Source organism: Xenopus laevis, chromosome 8S (assembly GCF_017654675.1).
Source record: "Xenopus laevis strain J_2021 chromosome 8S, Xenopus_laevis_v10.1, whole genome shotgun sequence".
Classification (NCBI taxonomy): Eukaryota; Metazoa; Chordata; class Amphibia; order Anura; family Pipidae; genus Xenopus; species Xenopus laevis.
Genome location: NC_054386.1, coordinates 53417096 through 53436676, shown reverse-complemented (window position 1 = coordinate 53436676; position 19581 = coordinate 53417096). Strand labels below are relative to the sequence as shown.

At 40.2% G+C, this 19581-nt stretch overlaps 1 protein-coding gene across 6 annotated transcripts in view; it reads right to left on the bottom strand.

Moving 5' to 3' along the window:
* thoc2.S (THO complex 2 S homeolog) overlaps positions 1-19581 on the bottom strand; it is a 126609-nt gene that overhangs the window by 31635 nt on the left and 75393 nt on the right. For all 6 annotated transcript variants that reach the window (XR_001932942.2, XR_005963930.1, XM_018232941.2 and 3 more), the window contains 9 exons: positions 17987-18071; positions 17337-17430; positions 16863-16943; positions 16630-16726; positions 12340-12457; positions 2448-2627; positions 1387-1551; positions 634-909; positions 224-365 (listed from right to left, as the gene is read on the bottom strand). Coding sequence is in view for 4 of the 6 variants with exons in the window: in XM_018232941.2 (XP_018088430.1) it covers positions 224-365; positions 634-909; positions 1387-1551; positions 2448-2627; positions 12340-12457; positions 16630-16726; positions 16863-16943; positions 17337-17430; positions 17987-18071 (1238 nt within the window). In the remaining 2 variants the exon portion in view is untranslated. The remainder of the gene's footprint in view (positions 1-223; positions 366-633; positions 910-1386; positions 1552-2447; positions 2628-12339; positions 12458-16629; positions 16727-16862; positions 16944-17336; positions 17431-17986; positions 18072-19581) is intronic.

The following is a 19581-nucleotide window of genomic DNA, read 5'->3' as shown; positions in this document are numbered from 1 at the left end:
CATTGTACAAATGTAATCAAAAAGCATTTATTTATTTTGCGCTGGAGGAATTCGCTATTATTTTAGCACTAGATATCAGCAGGTTCGGAGACAGAAAGCATAGGTGCGCCTAGAAAAATTCAGAAAGCAGTCTCTGCAAAATAAATCAATTTTTAGTCCAGGCACGTTAAATGGACAAAGAAAGTGTCAACTGGCAAGCAACCAAGGCTTTGTATAGACTCACGGGCTAAGAGCCAGTTATCTTTTTCTAGCTTCATCCTCTGTAGAACTCTCGCCACATGTTCAGACTGTTTCTTCTCCTCCTCCACAAGCTTCTCTTGCAGGGCAGTGCATCTCTCCTTTTCTTTTTTCTTTTTGTTTGGGGGCTAAAAACAAAAAGTAATATGAAACACAAAACCTGACATCCTATGGTAAAATACGAGAGTTGGTGCAGTAATTGTTTTACAGCTAGCACACAAGAGGAGCTTTATTAAAATACAGATCACCGCCATGGGTTACTTTCCATAGTAACCCATGGTTAACCCAATTGCTCAGAATCCACAATATGTCCATTTTTCCCAAAATGGTAATGGCCATTTGCACAATCATTTCAAAGAGCAGACAACAGAGTACTTCTAAGAAGCATCAACTTACCATATCCATGTTTTCATCTATGGCTCTAATCTGGCTTTTCAGTTTGTTGATTTCTCTGCTGTAGCTGTTGCTTGGGACAGCAAGGTCGTACATGGTCAGGGACCAGAAGGTGGCGTAAAACTGTGGGCTGATGTCTTCCCACACTTTAGATGGGTGCAAAGATATCACGGCTTCATGCACAGGAGACATGACCAGTTCGCACGATGTAATATACTTGTGTACTTTGTGCTGCTGCTTGCTTCCCTTCTCTGCCTTTTTAAGCTCATCATATTTAGACTGTGCAAATAAAACACTGCATTACAAATACATTTATGGTTAACTCCAACTTATCTTCTTAAGTTTGCAGGAGCTTTTGCAGTGAAGATTCTCTCCTAACCTAGGAGTGCACAGGAGTGCACATAACGACATAGTAGAATGATTAAAAGCATTTGTTGATTGACTGCTATGGGTAACTACTGGTGTAATGTAGTACCCATTTTAGTAAATGAGCCCCATTACAGACAAGCCAAACAGCAGTGACCAACCATACTACATATTTCCTGAACTCTTTCCAAAGTCCAAGAGATCTTCGTGAGTCTAAGTACACTGACAAACACCTAAGACCTAGTAACAATTACCGCAAAAATACTTGATACACAAGCAAATGGCCCTGAAAAGCAACAGTTTGTCACACACCTAACCCACCTCTTTTATTGGCTCTCCTTTTTTTTAATGCTGATAATTGACTGGTGGATGTGAACAGAATCAACTTACTGAAATGTGATGAGCATACATAGGCCTGGATAAGAAGAATGCAGCTTCATGAGGTGTGTGAAATTCATTGCAAAGAACATCAATGGATGGAACCCTTTTGATATAATCTTCTGTGCTCAAATTGGAAGCCAAAAATCCCCCAAACTGCACCAGAGTGTCGTGACACTACAATGCACAAAAATGACACAAGTAAACCAGGTGTTGCTGTTTGTTACATTTACAGTATGTAGAACTCTGTGTGAATGACTGCCACATTTTCATAAAAGACAGGAGTCCGTGTTTAAAATATATGGCATGAAATTTTAATTATTTTTGCACAACAAAAATTAATGTTAACTAAATGCACTGTAACAAATAGGTTAAGCTACGGATTAATTTAAATTGGAAAGGCCAATTGGTGGGCAGCCATATCACTATAAAATCCCTGTCAAAAAAAAAAAAAAAAAGCAGTCTGTTAGCTTTTTATGATGAAGATCTATAACAGGATATGGACCATTAGAGTACCACAAGGAGATTAATGCTGAAAAAAAAATACATAGCATATTATCTGATTCACTGACAGTTTCCCTATTATCTTGTCAATTCAGCACATCACACTGTATTTGTTACAGACTGCTGCATTCAATGCTAGGATTCTATTTTTGTACTAGAACAATTAATTTGGTCCTGTAATAACTCCTATGCCACTATATGTATGAATGTATATATATCAATGTGCTAGGGGGGCAGTCACAGACTACCTTACTCTGACCTATTTGAAGGAGGAAAGGTTTAATACAATGCGCATGACCTGCCTAATTGAAGTGGTCTTATTGATGCAAATAAACAATTCAAACGTGGAATGCAATGAATTCCCCGAATTTCCTACTAATAAAGAAGAGCTTGGAATTTTCTGGAGTTTTTTTCTGAGCCTATTTCAACTGTTTTTTTCAGTCATACTGTAAATAAGGTCAAATTGTGAATTCTAGTTTGGTCGGACATTTTATACTTATTCAAATCATTACTAAGGTAAAGGCAGACTGGAAGAACAAGACAACAAATACATCACCACTTTTACGTACCTGATCATATAGTTTCCCCACCAGCTTTAAGTGCTTCTCTCCCCCCTCTTGGAATACTACACCATTTCTCTGTTGGGCCATAAGTAGGCACAAAGGAAGAGCTAATTCGTACTCCAGCAAGGCATCTTTTAATCTCTGAGATGATTTTTTTGTGTTTCTTATTTGTCCAAAATAGCCACCCTGGGGAATAAAGTGACATAAAAATTTATGGAACTGAGCAAACACAATTAAAATAGCTTATAATGCTGGGACCAGTGACAAAAATGTGGAAATCTGAGCCACTTTTTCTCCCCAAAGGAAATTTACTTGACATTCTTCATTTATGCTGTTGTTATTTGGTGGGACAATGGTAGATAAAACAGTATTTTTAATACTCACCGTTAAATCTGTTTCTCTGTAGTCGAAAGGGGGACACAGGGAATGATGGGGTTAAGCTCCATCCTCCGGAGGCAGGACAATTGCATATGAATTAAAGTGGGCGTGGCCATGTGTCTTACCCCCACACACCATACACTAGCATTCCGTTTGTTACAAAAGATGCGAATGGAAACTATAAATTAAACTTTAACCATAACAGGCAGAACTGTAAACCAGAGGTTATTTATAAGCAAACAAAACTGTAAGCTCGCCCAAGGGCAGGAAGTCCTGTGTCCCCCTTTCGACTACAGAGAAACAGATTTAACAGTGAGTATTAAAAATCCTGTTTTCTCTGTCGTCTCAGGGGGACACAGGGAACAAAGAGGACTTAAAGCACAGAAAAAAGGAAAAAGAACTGACCCATATAACTGCACCTTCCCATCCACAGCATCCAAGTCTCATGTGTGTAAAGAAGTAAATAAAACGTAACTTTTAATGTAAAAATTTAAATTAATATCCAGTGTTCACACTTAAAAATAGGCTAACCACAGGAGTACTGATTGACCTGGGCAAGATAAGTTGGTACTTTAGGTTAGTAGCTAATGTAGTTATATAGTAGATAAGTACTACCGACCGCATTCAGCGTGTAGCAAGTACAAAATGTCCCAGTGTTGGGCACAATTCACAACTATTGAAGGATTCCACTTCCCATGCCATCCCCTTCACCCACTTCGAGATCCCTCTCATAGAGTAGTGATAAAGGTGCACTTCGTCAAATGATGCAGGTAACACGATATAGAGGATTAAATAAACCGTGCCAATCCCTCCCATCGAGTGGTGTCCTCATCACACTCAATTAATACCCGTGATGAAGTTACACCTTTTATCTTAAAGTTTCACACCAAACCAGTGTACCTTAAACATAATAAATTACTGCTATTGAAGCATTTACTCGGATCATAAAAAGCCACCAACCCCTTCACCCGCATCAAGTTCCCACCGAGCTGTTTAGTTAAGCCCTGCAAGGTCCCTATCAGTAGTCCTGCCTAACCAGTAAGCTAAAATGTGCGCCTGTTGCGGGCTTTGTCAAAGGCATGTGGGAGCCGGTAAAGCACATATATTTATAGATGCAGGATCCATTCGGCTCAGTTTGAATGGGCCAATCCTAGCACAGTATGTAGCAGAGGGGAGACATTGTCGGCATAGGCTGTAAATCTCGATACATATCACTGTGTTTAGATTGTCTAATTAGATGATTTGATATTTTGTACTTGCTAAACGCTGAATGCGGTTGGTAGTACTTATCTACCATATTAATACATTAGCTACTGACCTAAAGTACCAACTTATCTTGCCCAGCTCAATCAGTACTCCTGTGGTTAGCCTATTTTTAAGTGTGAACACTGGATATTAATTTAAATTTTTACATTAAAAGTTACGTTTTATTTACTTCTTTACACGCATGAGACTTGGATGCTGTGGATGGGAAGGTGCAGTTATATGGGTCAATTCTTTTTTCCTTTTTTCTGTGATTTAATATTTATTATCTGACTCTGCACACCATTCTCCTATAACTGATGATTGGTGCTCCCCAATATCTAACTTTCGTGTACATAGACTTAACAAAGCAGTCCCAGATACACCAGGGTGGGAGCGAGCGTAATTGGTTGTTGTATTTAGTTAATTACAGATTGTAACACCTTCCGTCCAAGGGAAGCCTCGGCGGAAGAAAATGTGTCAACTTTGTAAGATTTTGTAAAGGCGTGGGTAGATGACCAGGTAGCCGCCCTGCAGATCTGCTCCAAGGAGGCTGAGTTACACCATGCCCAGGAAGCTCCCACCGCCCTAGTGGAGTGGGCCTTGATTCCTTCATGTGGTGCTTTTCCCTTGACAGCGTAGGCTTGTTTGATTGATTCTTTGATCCATCTAGAGATAAGATGTTTTTGAGGCCGTCTGACCCCTGCGAGGGCCAGATGGAAGGACAAACAGGGATTGAGATTTTCTGAAGGATCTCATCCGATCTATGTACCACCTTAGAGCCCTGATTACGTCTAGCCTGTGAAGTCGGTGTTCCTTGTCATTCTTCGGTTCCGGATACAGGGACGGAACAATAATTTCTTGATTGACATGGAATGCAGATACCACCTTAGGTAGAAAACTAGGGACTGCGCGTAGAACAGCTTTGTCCTTATGAAAGATTAGGTACAGCGTCTCGCATGACAGAGCGCTAAGTTCAGACACTCTCCTGGTGGAAGATATTGCCATGAGGAACACCACCTTCCAAGTAATCCATGTATCAGAACCTAGAGGCTCAAATGGTGGGTCGAGTAAGGTTTCCAGCACCAAGCTGAGGTCCCATCCAGCTACTGGAGGGCAGAACGGAGGAGCGATGTGGGCTACTCCTTGTAAAAAAGTAAGCGTCACATCTTCATTCACCAGTCGAAACTGAAATAAAACGGACAAAGCCGATACTTGAACTTTAAGAGAGCAAAGTTTAAGACCAAGCCCTTGCTGTAAGAATGCCAGTACATGTGGAATGTCAGGTTTAAGAAAGGGAAATCCAGATTTGTTACACTGTTGAAAATAAGAGTGCCACACCCTATGATATGATTTGGATGATGAAGGCTTGTGAGCTTTTAACATGGTGCCAATGACGTCTTCCGCTAGACCTCGTCTTCGCCAGATGGATGCCTCAACAGCCATCCCGTCAAAGCCAACAGTCCGGGATTGTGATGTACTATAGGCCCCTGCTGAAGAAGGTCTGGTCTGGACTCTGTCTCACTGACATCTCCTGAAGGTCGGTGAACCAGGTCCTCCGTGGTAAACGTATGCTAGGTCGAACTGCCAATGCTGTGTTATAGCATCCACCCCTGCTGCTATGGGGTCTCAATAGCGACCGAAAAATCTTTTTACTTTTCGATTAAATCTGGATGCCATCAGGTCGATGCTTGGCTGCCCCCAGAGATCTATACATGTCTGGCTGAAGTTCCCATTCCCCTGGGTCTAGCTGGTTCCGACTGAGGAAGTCTGCCTTTGTGTTGGAGACTCCCAGGATGTGTATTGCAGACAACTTTACCAGATTGAGCTCTGCCCAGTGAAGAATCTGTCTGGCCTCCGCTAGCGCCACTTGACTTCGAGTTCCCCCTTGGCGATTTATGTACGCCACTGTGGTGTCATTGTCGCTCTGGATGAGTACTGGTTTTCCTCTTAGTAACTGCGTCCATTAACCTAACGCTAGCTTTACAGCTCTGAGTTCCAGTATGTTTATGGGTAGCATTGATTCCCTGGGAGACCATAGACCTTGTGCAGACCGATGTTCCCATGCTGCACCACAGCCCTGGCATCTGTGGACAGCACATTCCACTCTGGAGTAGCCCATGACTGACCCGTGGCTAGATTGTTCGGCTTGAGCCACCACTGTAACACTGTCCTTATTGGTTGAGGTAAGGCTAGAGGCCGGGACAGCAGACCCACTTTCCAAGTTGTTGGAATGCTGGCCTGAAGTAGGCGGAGGTGTATCTGAGCGAACGGAACTGCTTCTATTGCAGACACCATTGTTCCCAGTACTTGCATTGCTTTCTGGATTGTCGTTGTGTTGTTGCTGAGTAGAGAGCCGACTTGCTTTCTGATTTTGATTTGTTTTTCCTGGGGTAGGCTTACAGTCTGAATTATTGTATCTAATACTAGGCCTAGGAATGTCATCCTGTGACTCAGGTTGGATTTTGACCAATTGATGGTGCAACCGAAGTCCTGAATTAGCAAAATTGCCCTCTTCAGATCGTCTTGGGCCCTCACATATCCCGCTTTGAGAAGGAGGTCGTCTAGGCTTTCTTAGAACTCAGGTCCGCCAACCAGTTTTTGAGCCACAATGTTCTGCCTGCCACTTTGGATAATGCTGAAGTGCGAGCTGTGATCTGCAATGTATCTAACGAGGTGTTACAGAGATAACTGGATGCCTTAGCGATTGATTGTGCAGATGCTAGTAGATACTGTCAGGGAACCCCCTCTTGTATGTCTTTAATAAGTGTTTCGGACCATGCCTGTATGGCTCTGGACACACAAGCTGAAGCTTGGCAGGGACACAGCAGGGACCCAGCGGAGGCATAGATCGCTCGTAGGAACCATTCTATTGGACTTTGGACCATTTGTCAACTAACTCCTTGGGAAAGGGATATGATTTGGTGAACTTCTTAGTGGTCTGAAACTTTAGCGTTTAGGCGAATTCCATTCATCCTGAATTATACTGAGTAACTGTTCCTGCTCTGGGAAACAAACTGTAGACTTGTGCTGTCTCTTGAATAAACTGGATGATTCTCCTGTCTTATCTGGCTTTTGTGAAATGTTCAAAACCTCTTTAATGATGCCGTCGACATCATGCGGAATATCCCGGTCTCTTCCCTCCTCCTCATCTGCGGATGAAGAACCAAAGGAATAAACTTCGCCCTCAGGATTGGAAGATAGTTGTTCAGGAGAAGACTGCTCAGAGTTAGACAGGTTGGCAGTATTACCTTTTGCATCTTCACCCCGTTTGCACTTATCAGAGGATTTGTGGCTAAGCTTAGCTAGGGCCTTTCCCAAATTATCTGCTATAGCAGGTAATCCATGTAAGGAAGCGAGAGACTCGTAAAGTTGCACTGCCCATAGTGGTGGAGGGGGTTCTGTTGAGGTCCCAGAACTTTGACTCTGAGGGCTGACCTGTGTCTGTAGCATATTTACTGCTTGGGTTTCAGGTGGACCCCCTGAAGTACTGGCTGTCCCCTGCCCCATGGTGCAGGACCTGCGCAGCGGCTCACCTTGACCCACAGGAAATTTATGCTGGCACTTAGTGCAGGCCAAATACCTTACCTGTGCTGTAGCGGAGACTTTTCTCCCTGCCCTGGTGAATAAAGCCACTGGCCTACCTTCTGCCATGTTATGAATGCAAGGTAGGGGTGCAGAGTTCACCGGCTGTAGGCAGAACTGTAACAAGAGCTCTGTGTTCTCTCTGTGCCCTGCTAGCAGGTAGACTGAGGAAACGCGGGCAAAATGGCCGCTGGAACGCATTGTGCGTTCCATTGACACGCGACCATGCGCGCGCTCATTCCCGCTATTTTAAAATGGCCACCCGAGATGCAGAGAATGGAACGCAGATGCGTTCCACCCGCGGTCCAGATTCCCTCAACAGCCTGCGCAGACATGCAGCAACTGTCTCCCTCTCTCCTCCCCAAGTGACTTGAAAACGCTGCTGCTTCTGAAGCGAACTGCACACATTCTCCTTCCCCCGGCCGACCTGTAAGGAGCAGCCAGAAGCCCTGAGGTAGACAGAGGGCGAGAAGACGAGGGGAGGGGGGGGCAGAACCCCAGGTATCAAGGCAATGACCTAGAAGGCGTCTGTGCTACTTACCCCACGGCACACACACACCGGCCAGAGCATCTGCTTGAAGAATTCCATGCAGGGACCCTCTGGGTGGTTGTTATAGACAAAGCTTGGGATTTAACCCTGGTGTGTAGCACCACGTAGAGGGTTAACCTCTTCAAGTGAGGTAGCCCTGCCTTGGGTATCACCCTGGGTATCAGCTGAGGCTGAACGTAGAATATCTGTAGAGACTCTTTCCGTCTTGTGCATGTCCATCCTCCCGTGGGCAGGACACTACAAAAACTGAATGCTAGTGTATGGTATGTGGGGGTAAGCCACGTGGCCACGCCCATTTTAATTAATATCCAAGTGTCCTGCCTCCGGAGGATGGAGCTTAACCCCATCGTTCCCTGTGTCCCCCTGAGACGACAGAGAAAACATAATTCATAATATTTAAGAGAAATCCTTAACAGACGGTCAACTGTTTGAAAGCAAACATTACCCTTTATAAGATTAGTAAAATAGGGTTAACACAATCCAGATATGGGATTCATTAATCAGAATATTAAATTATTAATCTTTTATCAACTAAAAAGTGTTAAAGGGGTTGTTCACCTTCAAACAACTAGTTGTTTTCAGATAGATCACAAGACACAACGATTTTTTCCAATTAACAACTATGTACCATGTGTCACTGTTTTTCTAATATGTAAGTGTAAAGTCTCATTTTTCACCTTCTAAATCAACACTGGAAGGGAGGGTCATCGACCCTGTAAACTGTTCTAAACTGATACACTTAGTGATACATTTCTTATCTTTGTCCCTGCTGAGCAGAATCTCTGGGTTTCATTACAGGCAGCTGTTAGTAGTGATACAATAGTTGCCAATACTACAGAGATGCTTCTGAGAAATGTATCAACTAAATGTTGCAAAATTGTAACAGTTTAGAATCTGCACCTGAATAACTGAGCTCCCAGATTGAAACAACAGAGACACAACATTAAACTTTAAATTTAGATTTCAGAAAAATAGTAAAAAATAAATAATAGAAAGTAATTGAAAAAAGTCTTTATTTCTGGTGAACAATCTGAAAACAACTGAACTGAAAAAAGTGTTTGGCACGTGAACAAAAGTTTCAGCCATCAGCACAGCTTCATACTGGGTTATTAAAGCAATAATATACCCCCTTTTAACATAAACTCATTAAGTTGGGCTTAAGGGCAACTTTTGGCAGAAAATATTATCCCTAACCCAAAGTGCGGGCTAATAGAACCCGCAATCTGGTTGGATTCCGGAACTTGAAGTCCCTCAGCTTTCTAAAGAGAGTGCTGCACAGATTGTCTGGAAAGCAGAGGGACTTTACATGCCATAGCGCATTTGATTGAATTTGATTTGCCATTTTTCCCAAAAAAAGCAGCAATTTGGCAGGTTTTAGATGGCAAAGAGACAGTACATGATAAATTTCAATATTCAAATTCAAATCGAATCGAACAGGTGCACCATTTCTCTATAAAATCCTTGTCAAAAAACAGCAGTCTGTTAGCACATTATGAAGATCTATAACAGGACATGGACCATTAGAGTACAGCAAGGAGATTAAAGCAGAAAAAAATTCATAGGATATTATCTGATTCACTGACAGTTTCCCCATTATCTTACCAATTCAGCGCATCACACTGTATTTGTTATAGACTGCTGCACTCAATGCTAGGACTCTATTTTTGTTCTGTAATAATTCCTATGCCACTTTATGATTGTTTATATCAATGTGCTAGGGGGGCAGTCACAGATTGCCTTTCTTTGACATATTTAAAGAGGAGGGGTTTAACATAGTGTGCACGACCTGCCTAAGTGTAGAGTACTTATTGAAGCAAATAAACAATTCAAAAGTGGAATTCCCCTGATTTTTTACCTATAAATAAGAGCATGGAATGTTTGTACTAAAAATCTCAAAAGTAGTTGTAGTTGATAACCCTATGCATCCCTGAAATTGTTTTATTTTTTATGCTTAGTGTGCCTCACCACCAAGAGACTCTCATGTAAACTCTGTGCGTCTTCCTTTGCATGCTGATGCGTACACGCAAGGGGAGGCGGAAGTGTGTGACGTGAGGTGGCTGGTTGGGTTGCCTGGGGCACCCAGCCAGTATTGCCCGGCAATGCTCTGCAGGACAGAGATTCAAGATCCCAAGTAACTCTTTAGGGATTTTATTATTCTGAGGACATACTGAAAATCTGCAATGGTGGTGAGGCATGAAAAAAAAAAAAAGCGCATTTATACTTAAAAAAAAAAACGTAGCAATGCACAGCAGCAATGGGAGAAGAGATTAGGTGCATTTTGACAGAAATCATTAAACCTAAATAATCCATTCTACTGAAAGCATGCGTCCCAACAGGCTGTTCTAAAGAACAGGCAAGTTTAAAGAATGACAAAAAGAAAATCTGTGCATCACTGTAAACTATATACTAACTGTTAAAGCTAAATTTAAAGGGCACAATCATAACTAAAATCATTTACTAAGTAAACCCACTATGTAAAAGTTCAAGAAATCCAATTTTTAAAATAGTTAGAATTGTTTGTATAACGTAAATCATCGGCTCACTATACCTACCTATATCTTCCCAGCCAACTGTAGCTCTGAAATCTCGCACAAGCTCAGCTGAAATTCCTTGGTTGCTTATCAACCCTTCTAAGCTATTTTCAAATTTTCAACCTCTGTGTTAGCTGCTGTTCAGTAGTGCTGCCACCTTCTGGAAGTTAGTGTGTGCCTTTCATTTGCATAATAACATGACCAGCAGGGGACAAGATAGGGAAATCTCGTGATACTTCTAGTGGAGGAGTTTACTAAAGCTAGGCATTCTGGGTAGAATACTCAAGGCAGTGCTACAATCTGAGCATGCTCCTGAAATTTGCATGTTATAGTCTCTGTTATAGTCTCAGCATGGACTCCCTCAGTGAAAGAACCCATTTGACAAAGGGATTTTTTTAAAACCTACAGTTTTTTTCAAAAAACTATATATGTAGTTTGATTAAACATGTTTAGTTTGTACTGGCCAGATTGTTAATATGTGTTTGATTTTGGCTGTGATAGGTGCCCTTTTTTCAATTCAGTTGTTTTCAGATTGTTCCAAAGAAATAAAGACTTTTTTCAATTACTTTCCATGATTTATTTGTTACTGTTTTTCCAAAATCTAAGTTTAAAGTTGAAAGTCCCTGTCTCTGGTGTTTCAGTCTGGCAGCTCAGTAATTCAGGTGCAGACTCTAAACTGTTACAATTTTGCAACATTTAGTTGATACATTTCTCAGCAGCATCTCTGGAGTATTAGCAACTATTGCATCAGTTGCCGGTAATGAAACTCAGAGAATTTGCTCAGCAGGGACAAAGATAAGAAATGCATCTACTAAATGTACCCATTTAGAACAATTTACAGGGTTGGCGAACCCCTCCCATAGCTGCTTCAAAAGGTGAAAAATGACACTTTACACTTCAATATTAGAAAAACGGTGACACATAAAAAATAGAAAGTCATTGGAAAAAGTCATTATTTCTGGTGATCTATCTGAAAACAACTAGTTGTTTGAAGGTGAACCACCCCTTTAACATGATTGTCTTTCAATCAACATTTGAGTATTTGAAAAAATACACAAGAACCTCATGATTTCCAAAGCTTCTGTGTGAATTATTAAAAGAAAACTGTACCCAAGTTGGCTATATATTATATTCTTAAAAATGCTCCGAAAAAATTTAAATAATAATGGTGCACACAGCATAGGTATATATATGTATCTGCATATATGTATTAAGACCAAAAATAATACAGAATAATTGCTTTGCTGGAATAACACTACCCAAAACTGTAACAAATATTGCCTTCTGGTACCTACCTACATCATCTTGATAAAGTGAAAATGCTTCGCCAAGCAACAATTATGGACTATAGCTTTTCCCAGACATAGATAAGTCTCATATTAAACAGCAACCAAATCCTTACAAAACATGAATTGTTTTATAAATACATATGATTCTGACATCTTGAGAAGAGTCTGAGCAGTCCACTGACATGTAATATTTCATGTGTATAATTCATGAAAGTACAATGTAAATGCATGGTAAAAAATGAATAATAATGCTATCCTAGAAATCTACCACAACCATCTTTTTGTGTTTACAGGGACTGCCTCACAAAAATATATTCTCTCACCTCAGCTTTAAGCTGCTCACCACCAGTCATTGCCTCTAGTTGTTCCATAGTAATTTCCTCTGTAATTTCGATTCCAGCCATCTTTTGTACTACCTCTTTCAAAATCAGTAAATCAAAGCTGAAAAGAAAATGTGTGGGTAAGAAGAATGGAGTGATCTACTGCATTACTCTGGCATTTTAATATATACTGCTCCAGGTAATTTATATGTCCCAAACACACAAACTAGAACAAAATGCATCACGTGAGGGTATTTCTATTTGATCCTTAAAAGGGCTTATTACTTAAAGGACAAGGAAAGTCTAAAACACAATCAGGCTAGAAATGCTGTATTTTGTATACTAAACATAAAGGGATACTGTCATGGGAAAAAACATTTTTTCCAAAATGAATCAGTTAATAGTGCTGCTCCAGCAGAATTCTGCAGTGAAATCCATTTCTCAAAAGAGCAAACAGATTTTTTTATATTCAATTTTGAAATCTGACATGGGGCTAGATATTTTGTCAATTTCCCAGCTGCCCCATGTCATGTGACTTGTGCCTGCACTTCAGGAGAGAAATGCTTTCTGGCAGGCTGCTGTTTTTCCTTCTCAATGTAACTGAATGTGTCTCAGTGGGACATGGGTTTTACTATTGAGTGTTGTTCTTAGATCTACCAGGCAGCTGTTATCTTGTGTTAGGGAGCTGCTATCTGGTTACCTTCCCATTGTTCTTTTATTTGGCTGCTGGGGGGGGGGGAGGGAGGGGGTGATATCACTCCAACTTGCAGTACAGCAGTAATGAGTGATTGAAGTTTATCAGAGCACAAGTCACATGACATGGGGCAGCTGGGAAATTGACAAAATGTCTAGCCCCATGTCAGATTTCAAAATTGGATATAAAAAAATCTGTTTGCTCTTTTGAGAAATGGATTTCAGTGCAGAATTCTGCTGGAGCAGCACTATTAACGGATTCATTTTGAAAAAAACATTTTTTCCCATGACAGTATCCCTTAAGCATGAACTTACTGCACCACAAAGCCTAATCAAACAAATGATTTATGCTTTTAAAGTTGGCCACAGGGGGCTGTCATCTTGTAACTTTGTTAAACATCTTTGCAAGACAAGACTGTGCACATGCTCAGTGTGGTCTGGGCTGTTTAGGGATTGTCATAAATTATCAAAAGAGCACAAGTCCAATAATATTTGCCAGAAGCCGATACAGCAAGACTGATTAATAATCAGAATATACGGACTGTACTGGGTCCTGTGTTGTCATGTAATGTAATGTGGATTTTATAGTTTTTGTATTGTTTAAAGGACATGTTAAAGGACCAGTAACATCAAAAAGAATTTAAAAAAATTCGTTAGTACACATCAAAAAATAAACACCAACACAAATTATACTTTAAAATCACAAAGCCTTTATTAAAGGGGACCCGTCACCCAAAAAAATGATTCAAAATCCTATTTTATCACATTAGTCAAGCAAAATGAATTTTAATTACACTATATAAATTATTTGAATCTTGCTTACTTCAGTCTGGGATTTCAAAATTATAGCAAACAGGCAGGAGCCATTTTGTGGACACTGTTATTAAGACAAGCCTTGCATCATCTCAGAATCTTGTTTGTGCACCAGAATGGGGGACCCGATGTCCATCCCCATGCCCTGGCTACACAATTAAATGGTAAAGAGAACAGGGGAATGTGGGGAGAGCAGTGACATCTAAGAAGTGCTGAATGGAAAGTGAAAGTAATTGTCTGCCCCGCCTCTATGCCACGGGCATAGAGGAGTGGCAGACAATATTTGATTGACAGCTGAGATTTTAAAATGAGCTTACAACAGCTATGAATGCTTTGATAAAAAATAGAAATTGGATTTCATGTTTAATTTGAAAAGGACTTTTATTATACAGATTTTTGTGTCTGGGTGACAGGTCCACTTTAAGAAATAACTTACAGAAACTGCACTTCCTGTCCTGTACAGAAACGGCGAAAAGGCGACCATCGATCCTGCTGAGCTCGATTTCTCCTCCTGGCTACTCATGGATGCGATGCAGTGACTGCCCGGGCCCCCTTCCTCCTCCTATACGATGGATGATGTAGCTGATGAAGAGAAGCGGCAGCCAGCGCAGGGGGGAGAGAAACCCATTCATGAAATTAGCAATGAGCAGCTGTAGGTACAACGGCAGGATCTGACCCCTCCTGAGCGCCCCTCCTGAGCGCATATCGAAGGAAACTGTATGAACTTTACAGCCGGTGTCTAGTGGCAGCGCTGCTCCAAGCGCAACTCCCACAGTCAGGCTCCGTATGGCTCCGGTGATCGTTCTAGTGGGTCAAGTCCGGGAAGAAGAATTCTGCGCTGTATCCTGTGACTAATGCCACACACAGCAGTTACACTATGATATGCTACTGATGAGAAACGGGGGTACAGGTCAGTAGCGCTAATGGTACAGGATACAGCGCAGACTCGCAAACATTCTTGGTCTGCAGTCTAATGGAGTATTTGCAAAGGGAGTCTTTGGCACTGAAAGGGGTTTTCGGTCACGGCGAGGACTATCCCTGGAGCCATACGGAGCCTGACTGAGTTGTGCTTGGAGCAGCGGCTGTAAAGTTCATACAGTTTCCTTCGATATGCGCTTAGGGGGGGCGCTCAGGAGGGCCGCTCAGGAGGGGTCAGATGATCCTGCCGTTGTACCTACAGCTGCTCATTGCTAATTTCATGAATGGGTTTCTCTCCCCCCTGCGCTGGCTGCCGCTTCTCTTCATCAGCAACATCATCCATCATATAGGAGGAGGAAGGGGGCCCGGGCAGTCACTGTATCGCATCCATGAGTAGCCAGGAGGAGAAATCGAGCTCAGCAGGACCGATGGTCGTCTTTTCGCCGTTTCTGTACAGGACAGGAAGTGCAGTTTCTGTAAGTTATTTCTTAATAAAGGCTTTGTGATTTTAAAGTATAATTTGTGTTGGTGTTTATTTTTTGATGTGTACTAACAAATTTTTTTACATTTTTTTTTTATGTTACTGGTCCTTTAACCAACCCATAAAAATTTAATCAGTGAACGGTCTCTTTGAAATCGTTAGATAACTGCCACTCTGGTTGTTAAAAGATTAACATAATGTATAATCCCACTCACTCGTGCATAATCCCACTCACTCGTGCATAATCTCACTTGTGCATAATCCTGCTCACTCACTCATATATAATATGCACACGCATTCATAATCCCGCTCCCTCATGCATAATCCTGCTCACTCATGCATAATCCCACTCACTCATATGCATAATCCCACTCACTCATATGCATAATCCCACTCACTCATATGCATAATCCCACTCATACATCTATGAATGAGTGAGATTACAGATATGAGTGGGATTGTGCATAGGAGTGAGTGGGATTGTCAGTATGAGAGGGAATATGTGTGAGTATGAGAGGGATTATGCATGAGTGAGTGGGATTATGCATATGCGTGAGTGGGATTATGCATACTTTTGAGTATGAGTGGGATTATGCATATAAATGTGTGGCATTACATCTACACATGAGTGGGATTACAAGTATGAGTGGGATTATACATATGAGTGATCAGGATTATGCATGAGTGAGTGGAATTATGCATATTAGAGAGTGGGATTACATGTAGGAGTGAGTAGGATTACACATACTTGCTAATAAACTTACATTACCAAAAAAAACTTCTGAACAATGTCATCAGGCGTGGCTGGATATGCAAATTGAAATGATGATATAGCCGATAGAAAATGGCCGCCTGGTTGAAGCACATCTTGCATTCAGGAAAACACTACAGTGCAGGCTAACGGAGGGGATACAGATACTACCTGACCCAATACAGAGACAATGATGCATTTTGTGTGGGGAATATGTGCCCAACCTAAAAAAAAATGGTAAGCGTTTACATGTCCTTTAATACAAACTTTCTCCAACTCTCCATAACCAGTGGCTGCAGCAAAGTATCCTCCAAATTGAATCCCAGTTTATCTGTTTAAAACTGGCCCCATTATATTTGTCCCTGCAGCTGGAGGAGAAAACAGTAAAGGGGATGTAAATGCTGTTCATAAGTATGATTGTTTCCCTGCCCAGTAGTTAGGGACCGTCTGACAATTGCTATCCACAGCAGTAAATGAAGGGAGAATTTCACGGCATACAGTCAGGTTTCTTATAAAAACAGTTTCTTTTTCACTAAAGAAAGTAAAAATGGGATTTTATTTTTTTGCCTTTCCTTGTCCTTTAAAAGCTTTGATCAGGAGGTTTACAAATGAATAAATTTTGATTTTATAGACATACCTTTTGCCAGCTTTCAACTGATTAGCCACATACTGCAGAAGGCCGCCTAGTTCTATAGAATATTTCCGAAAAATTGCTCCGCAAAAGCTAGCCAGACCTACAGAGAAAATATTGGTGATGCAATATTATATGAACATACTGTATATGAATAAAAGCAGTCTATATGTATAAATACACATAGAAAATCTGTTAAATGGCAGGCAACAAATAAAAACAATAAGGGAAACACTCACTCTGCAACCAACTAGAGATAGTGGTGTCATCATGCTTCATCTTTTCCTTTTCTGGATTAGCAAGAGCTTCTATTATGCAGTCTGGATTTAAAGTTAAAGTCATTGCACACATGATTAAAGATTTACTAAGCAACAAAGCAAGATACCATTCACCTACTAGAGGATGCTGGAAGAAATAATTCAACAGTAGTGGAGGAGTGGCACTGTAGGCAGCTACACCTTTCTTCACCAAGGGAGAATGCAATCTACACTGGGGTAAAAAGTAAGTGGTATTGGTGGGGGCAGAGGATGAAAACAACAAGTTATCCCTTTGTAGTATCACTGTGGGTGGAATTGGGTATGACCTCAAATAGGCAGATGTGACCTTACACCGACTGTATCTGAGTGTGGATGTGTACATCCCTATTTATAATTATGTTACTGAAATCTTGAAATAAACAAGAAAAAAAACTTTCATTCACCCAAAAAGGATACAAGCTAAAACATCATAATTTAGTGACGTTAGGTATTTCAGCGAATCAACAACGGGTGTGATAAGGTTGTCATACTTTTGAATCTGAGAAAGAATCTGAAAAAAAAGACAAATAGGATTAAAAGTGACTTTTTCAATCATTTTGAGGCAAAAAACGAATTCTGTGGAATAGAGAGTCAGATATATATACAATGGACCGGGAGTTTTACAGATAAAGGGGTTCTCGTTAACTTATAGTACAATGATTAAGATTTACTAAAGAGCATTTAAATACAGTATTGCCAGAAACCACTATTTTCCCAATTAACATAGATGTATGCAAAGTATGTAAATATAAACTAGCTTGCTTTGATTCATAAAAAACTAGGGTTTTTATTTCTTATTTTCCCTAGCTTTTTAGCACTGACCCTTACAGTTTTTAGTCTTTTGGATGAACATTGTGCTCGAGGAGAATAAGTCTTTTTTCCGGGTCGGATCAAAAGAGGAATTCAAGAGACTTTGGACAATTTTACATCTAGCATATTTTTGGTTTATTCTAATATAGTTAGTGTGCTCTAAGATAACAGAACCTGAAAACACAGACATAACACAAACATGAGAAAGCAGCAAAGAATCTTATGTATGCAATGTTCTGTTTACAGAAATAACCTACATAGTCGAACAGAATGGTTGGATTGCTATGGCTTAGTTTTCCTATTTGTCTTCCTGATGGCTTGACGTTTTCTTTTGTTAGACGCCTGGAATGGAAGAGAGGGAAAAAAAAAATTAATGTAGAGTCCTACCAGTAAAAAGGGCTGTTAAAAGTTTTAATCGCCTATAAATAAGGTGAATTGCCTATGAAACACAAAAGGATGCGACAAACACCCAAATGTTAGCACACAATAAAAGCCATGTGCTTAGCTGTAGAAAGATATATATATATATCTATATCTATATATATATATCTATATATATATATACACATACATATGTATGTATGTGTGTGTGTGTGTGTGTGTATATATATATATATATATATATATATACACACACACACACATACATATATATATATATATATATATATATATATCACACGATAAAATGCATACATCATAGCTAAGAGACTAACAGTATCACATTATCAAAAGCTGTCATTTAACAGTTTCAGGCAATAAAATGATTTTCGCTATTAGTCAAATGTAGAATAGCTGCAAAACTAGCGTTCTTCTGGAACTACTAACGACTGTTCCTAATGAGACTGAAGCTTAATGAAGGAACTAAAGATCTCATGAATACAGAAAATAATTGCTTTATACCAGTCTGAGCGAGAAACCATTACATTTTTTAGTGCAGCCCGTTAAAGAATTTTGCTTGTGCAGCCTCAAGTCTATAACTCTTATATAAGGGGATCATCTCTGCCTCAGTGATCATAACAGCACTGCGGCGTTCAGCCATATATCAGCAATGTCTAACACAGGCGCATTTAAAACAATTCTCACAAATGGGAAGAGCTGCTAACCCTGCAATGATTTCTCATTTACAGCCATTTTTCTTTTTTTCCCCCAAAGACTTGCAGTAGATAATCTCCCAGACAAATTTTATTACAGACCCAGCAATTATTTTGTATTAAGTCTGGGTGATTTTAGCTGAGACTTTACAATACCTTATGTGGAACACAGTCCCAGCAACTTCCATTGGTGCATGAAGAATGCATCACTGTATTAAGATGTATACAGCTATAGGACCTGTTATACAGAATGCTTTGGACCTTCCTTTGGATATTTCTGAATAAAATATCCTTCTGTAATTTGGATAAGCATACATTAAGGGGCTGATTTATATAAAATCGAGTTGGTGTTTTTATTCTCAATTTGAGAAAAAAAACGTGGATGCGGAAAAATTGAGCAAAAACCTCAAATAGTCAGATTTATTCATGGAAAGAACCAAGAAAAACCACGGCAAGTAAAAGCTGGCGAGGCTGTATAGAAGTCAATGGTTATGTTCTCTAACAACTTAATTTATTTTCCCAGTTTATTAAAACATTCAAGATGTTTAGCCTCATTGAAAATGAAAGGAACAATGAGATTATCACTGGCATGCAACTTTTTTCCCTCGAAAAAAACTTGCGCAGGAATATTTTGTAGCATTTTTTTCTTTAATAAGATAGAATAAAAGAATAAAAATTTACACAAGATTTTCTATAAATAGAATAAAAAGTCACACGAGATTTGTTGGTTTTGTTTTTTTCATGAACTCAAGTATACT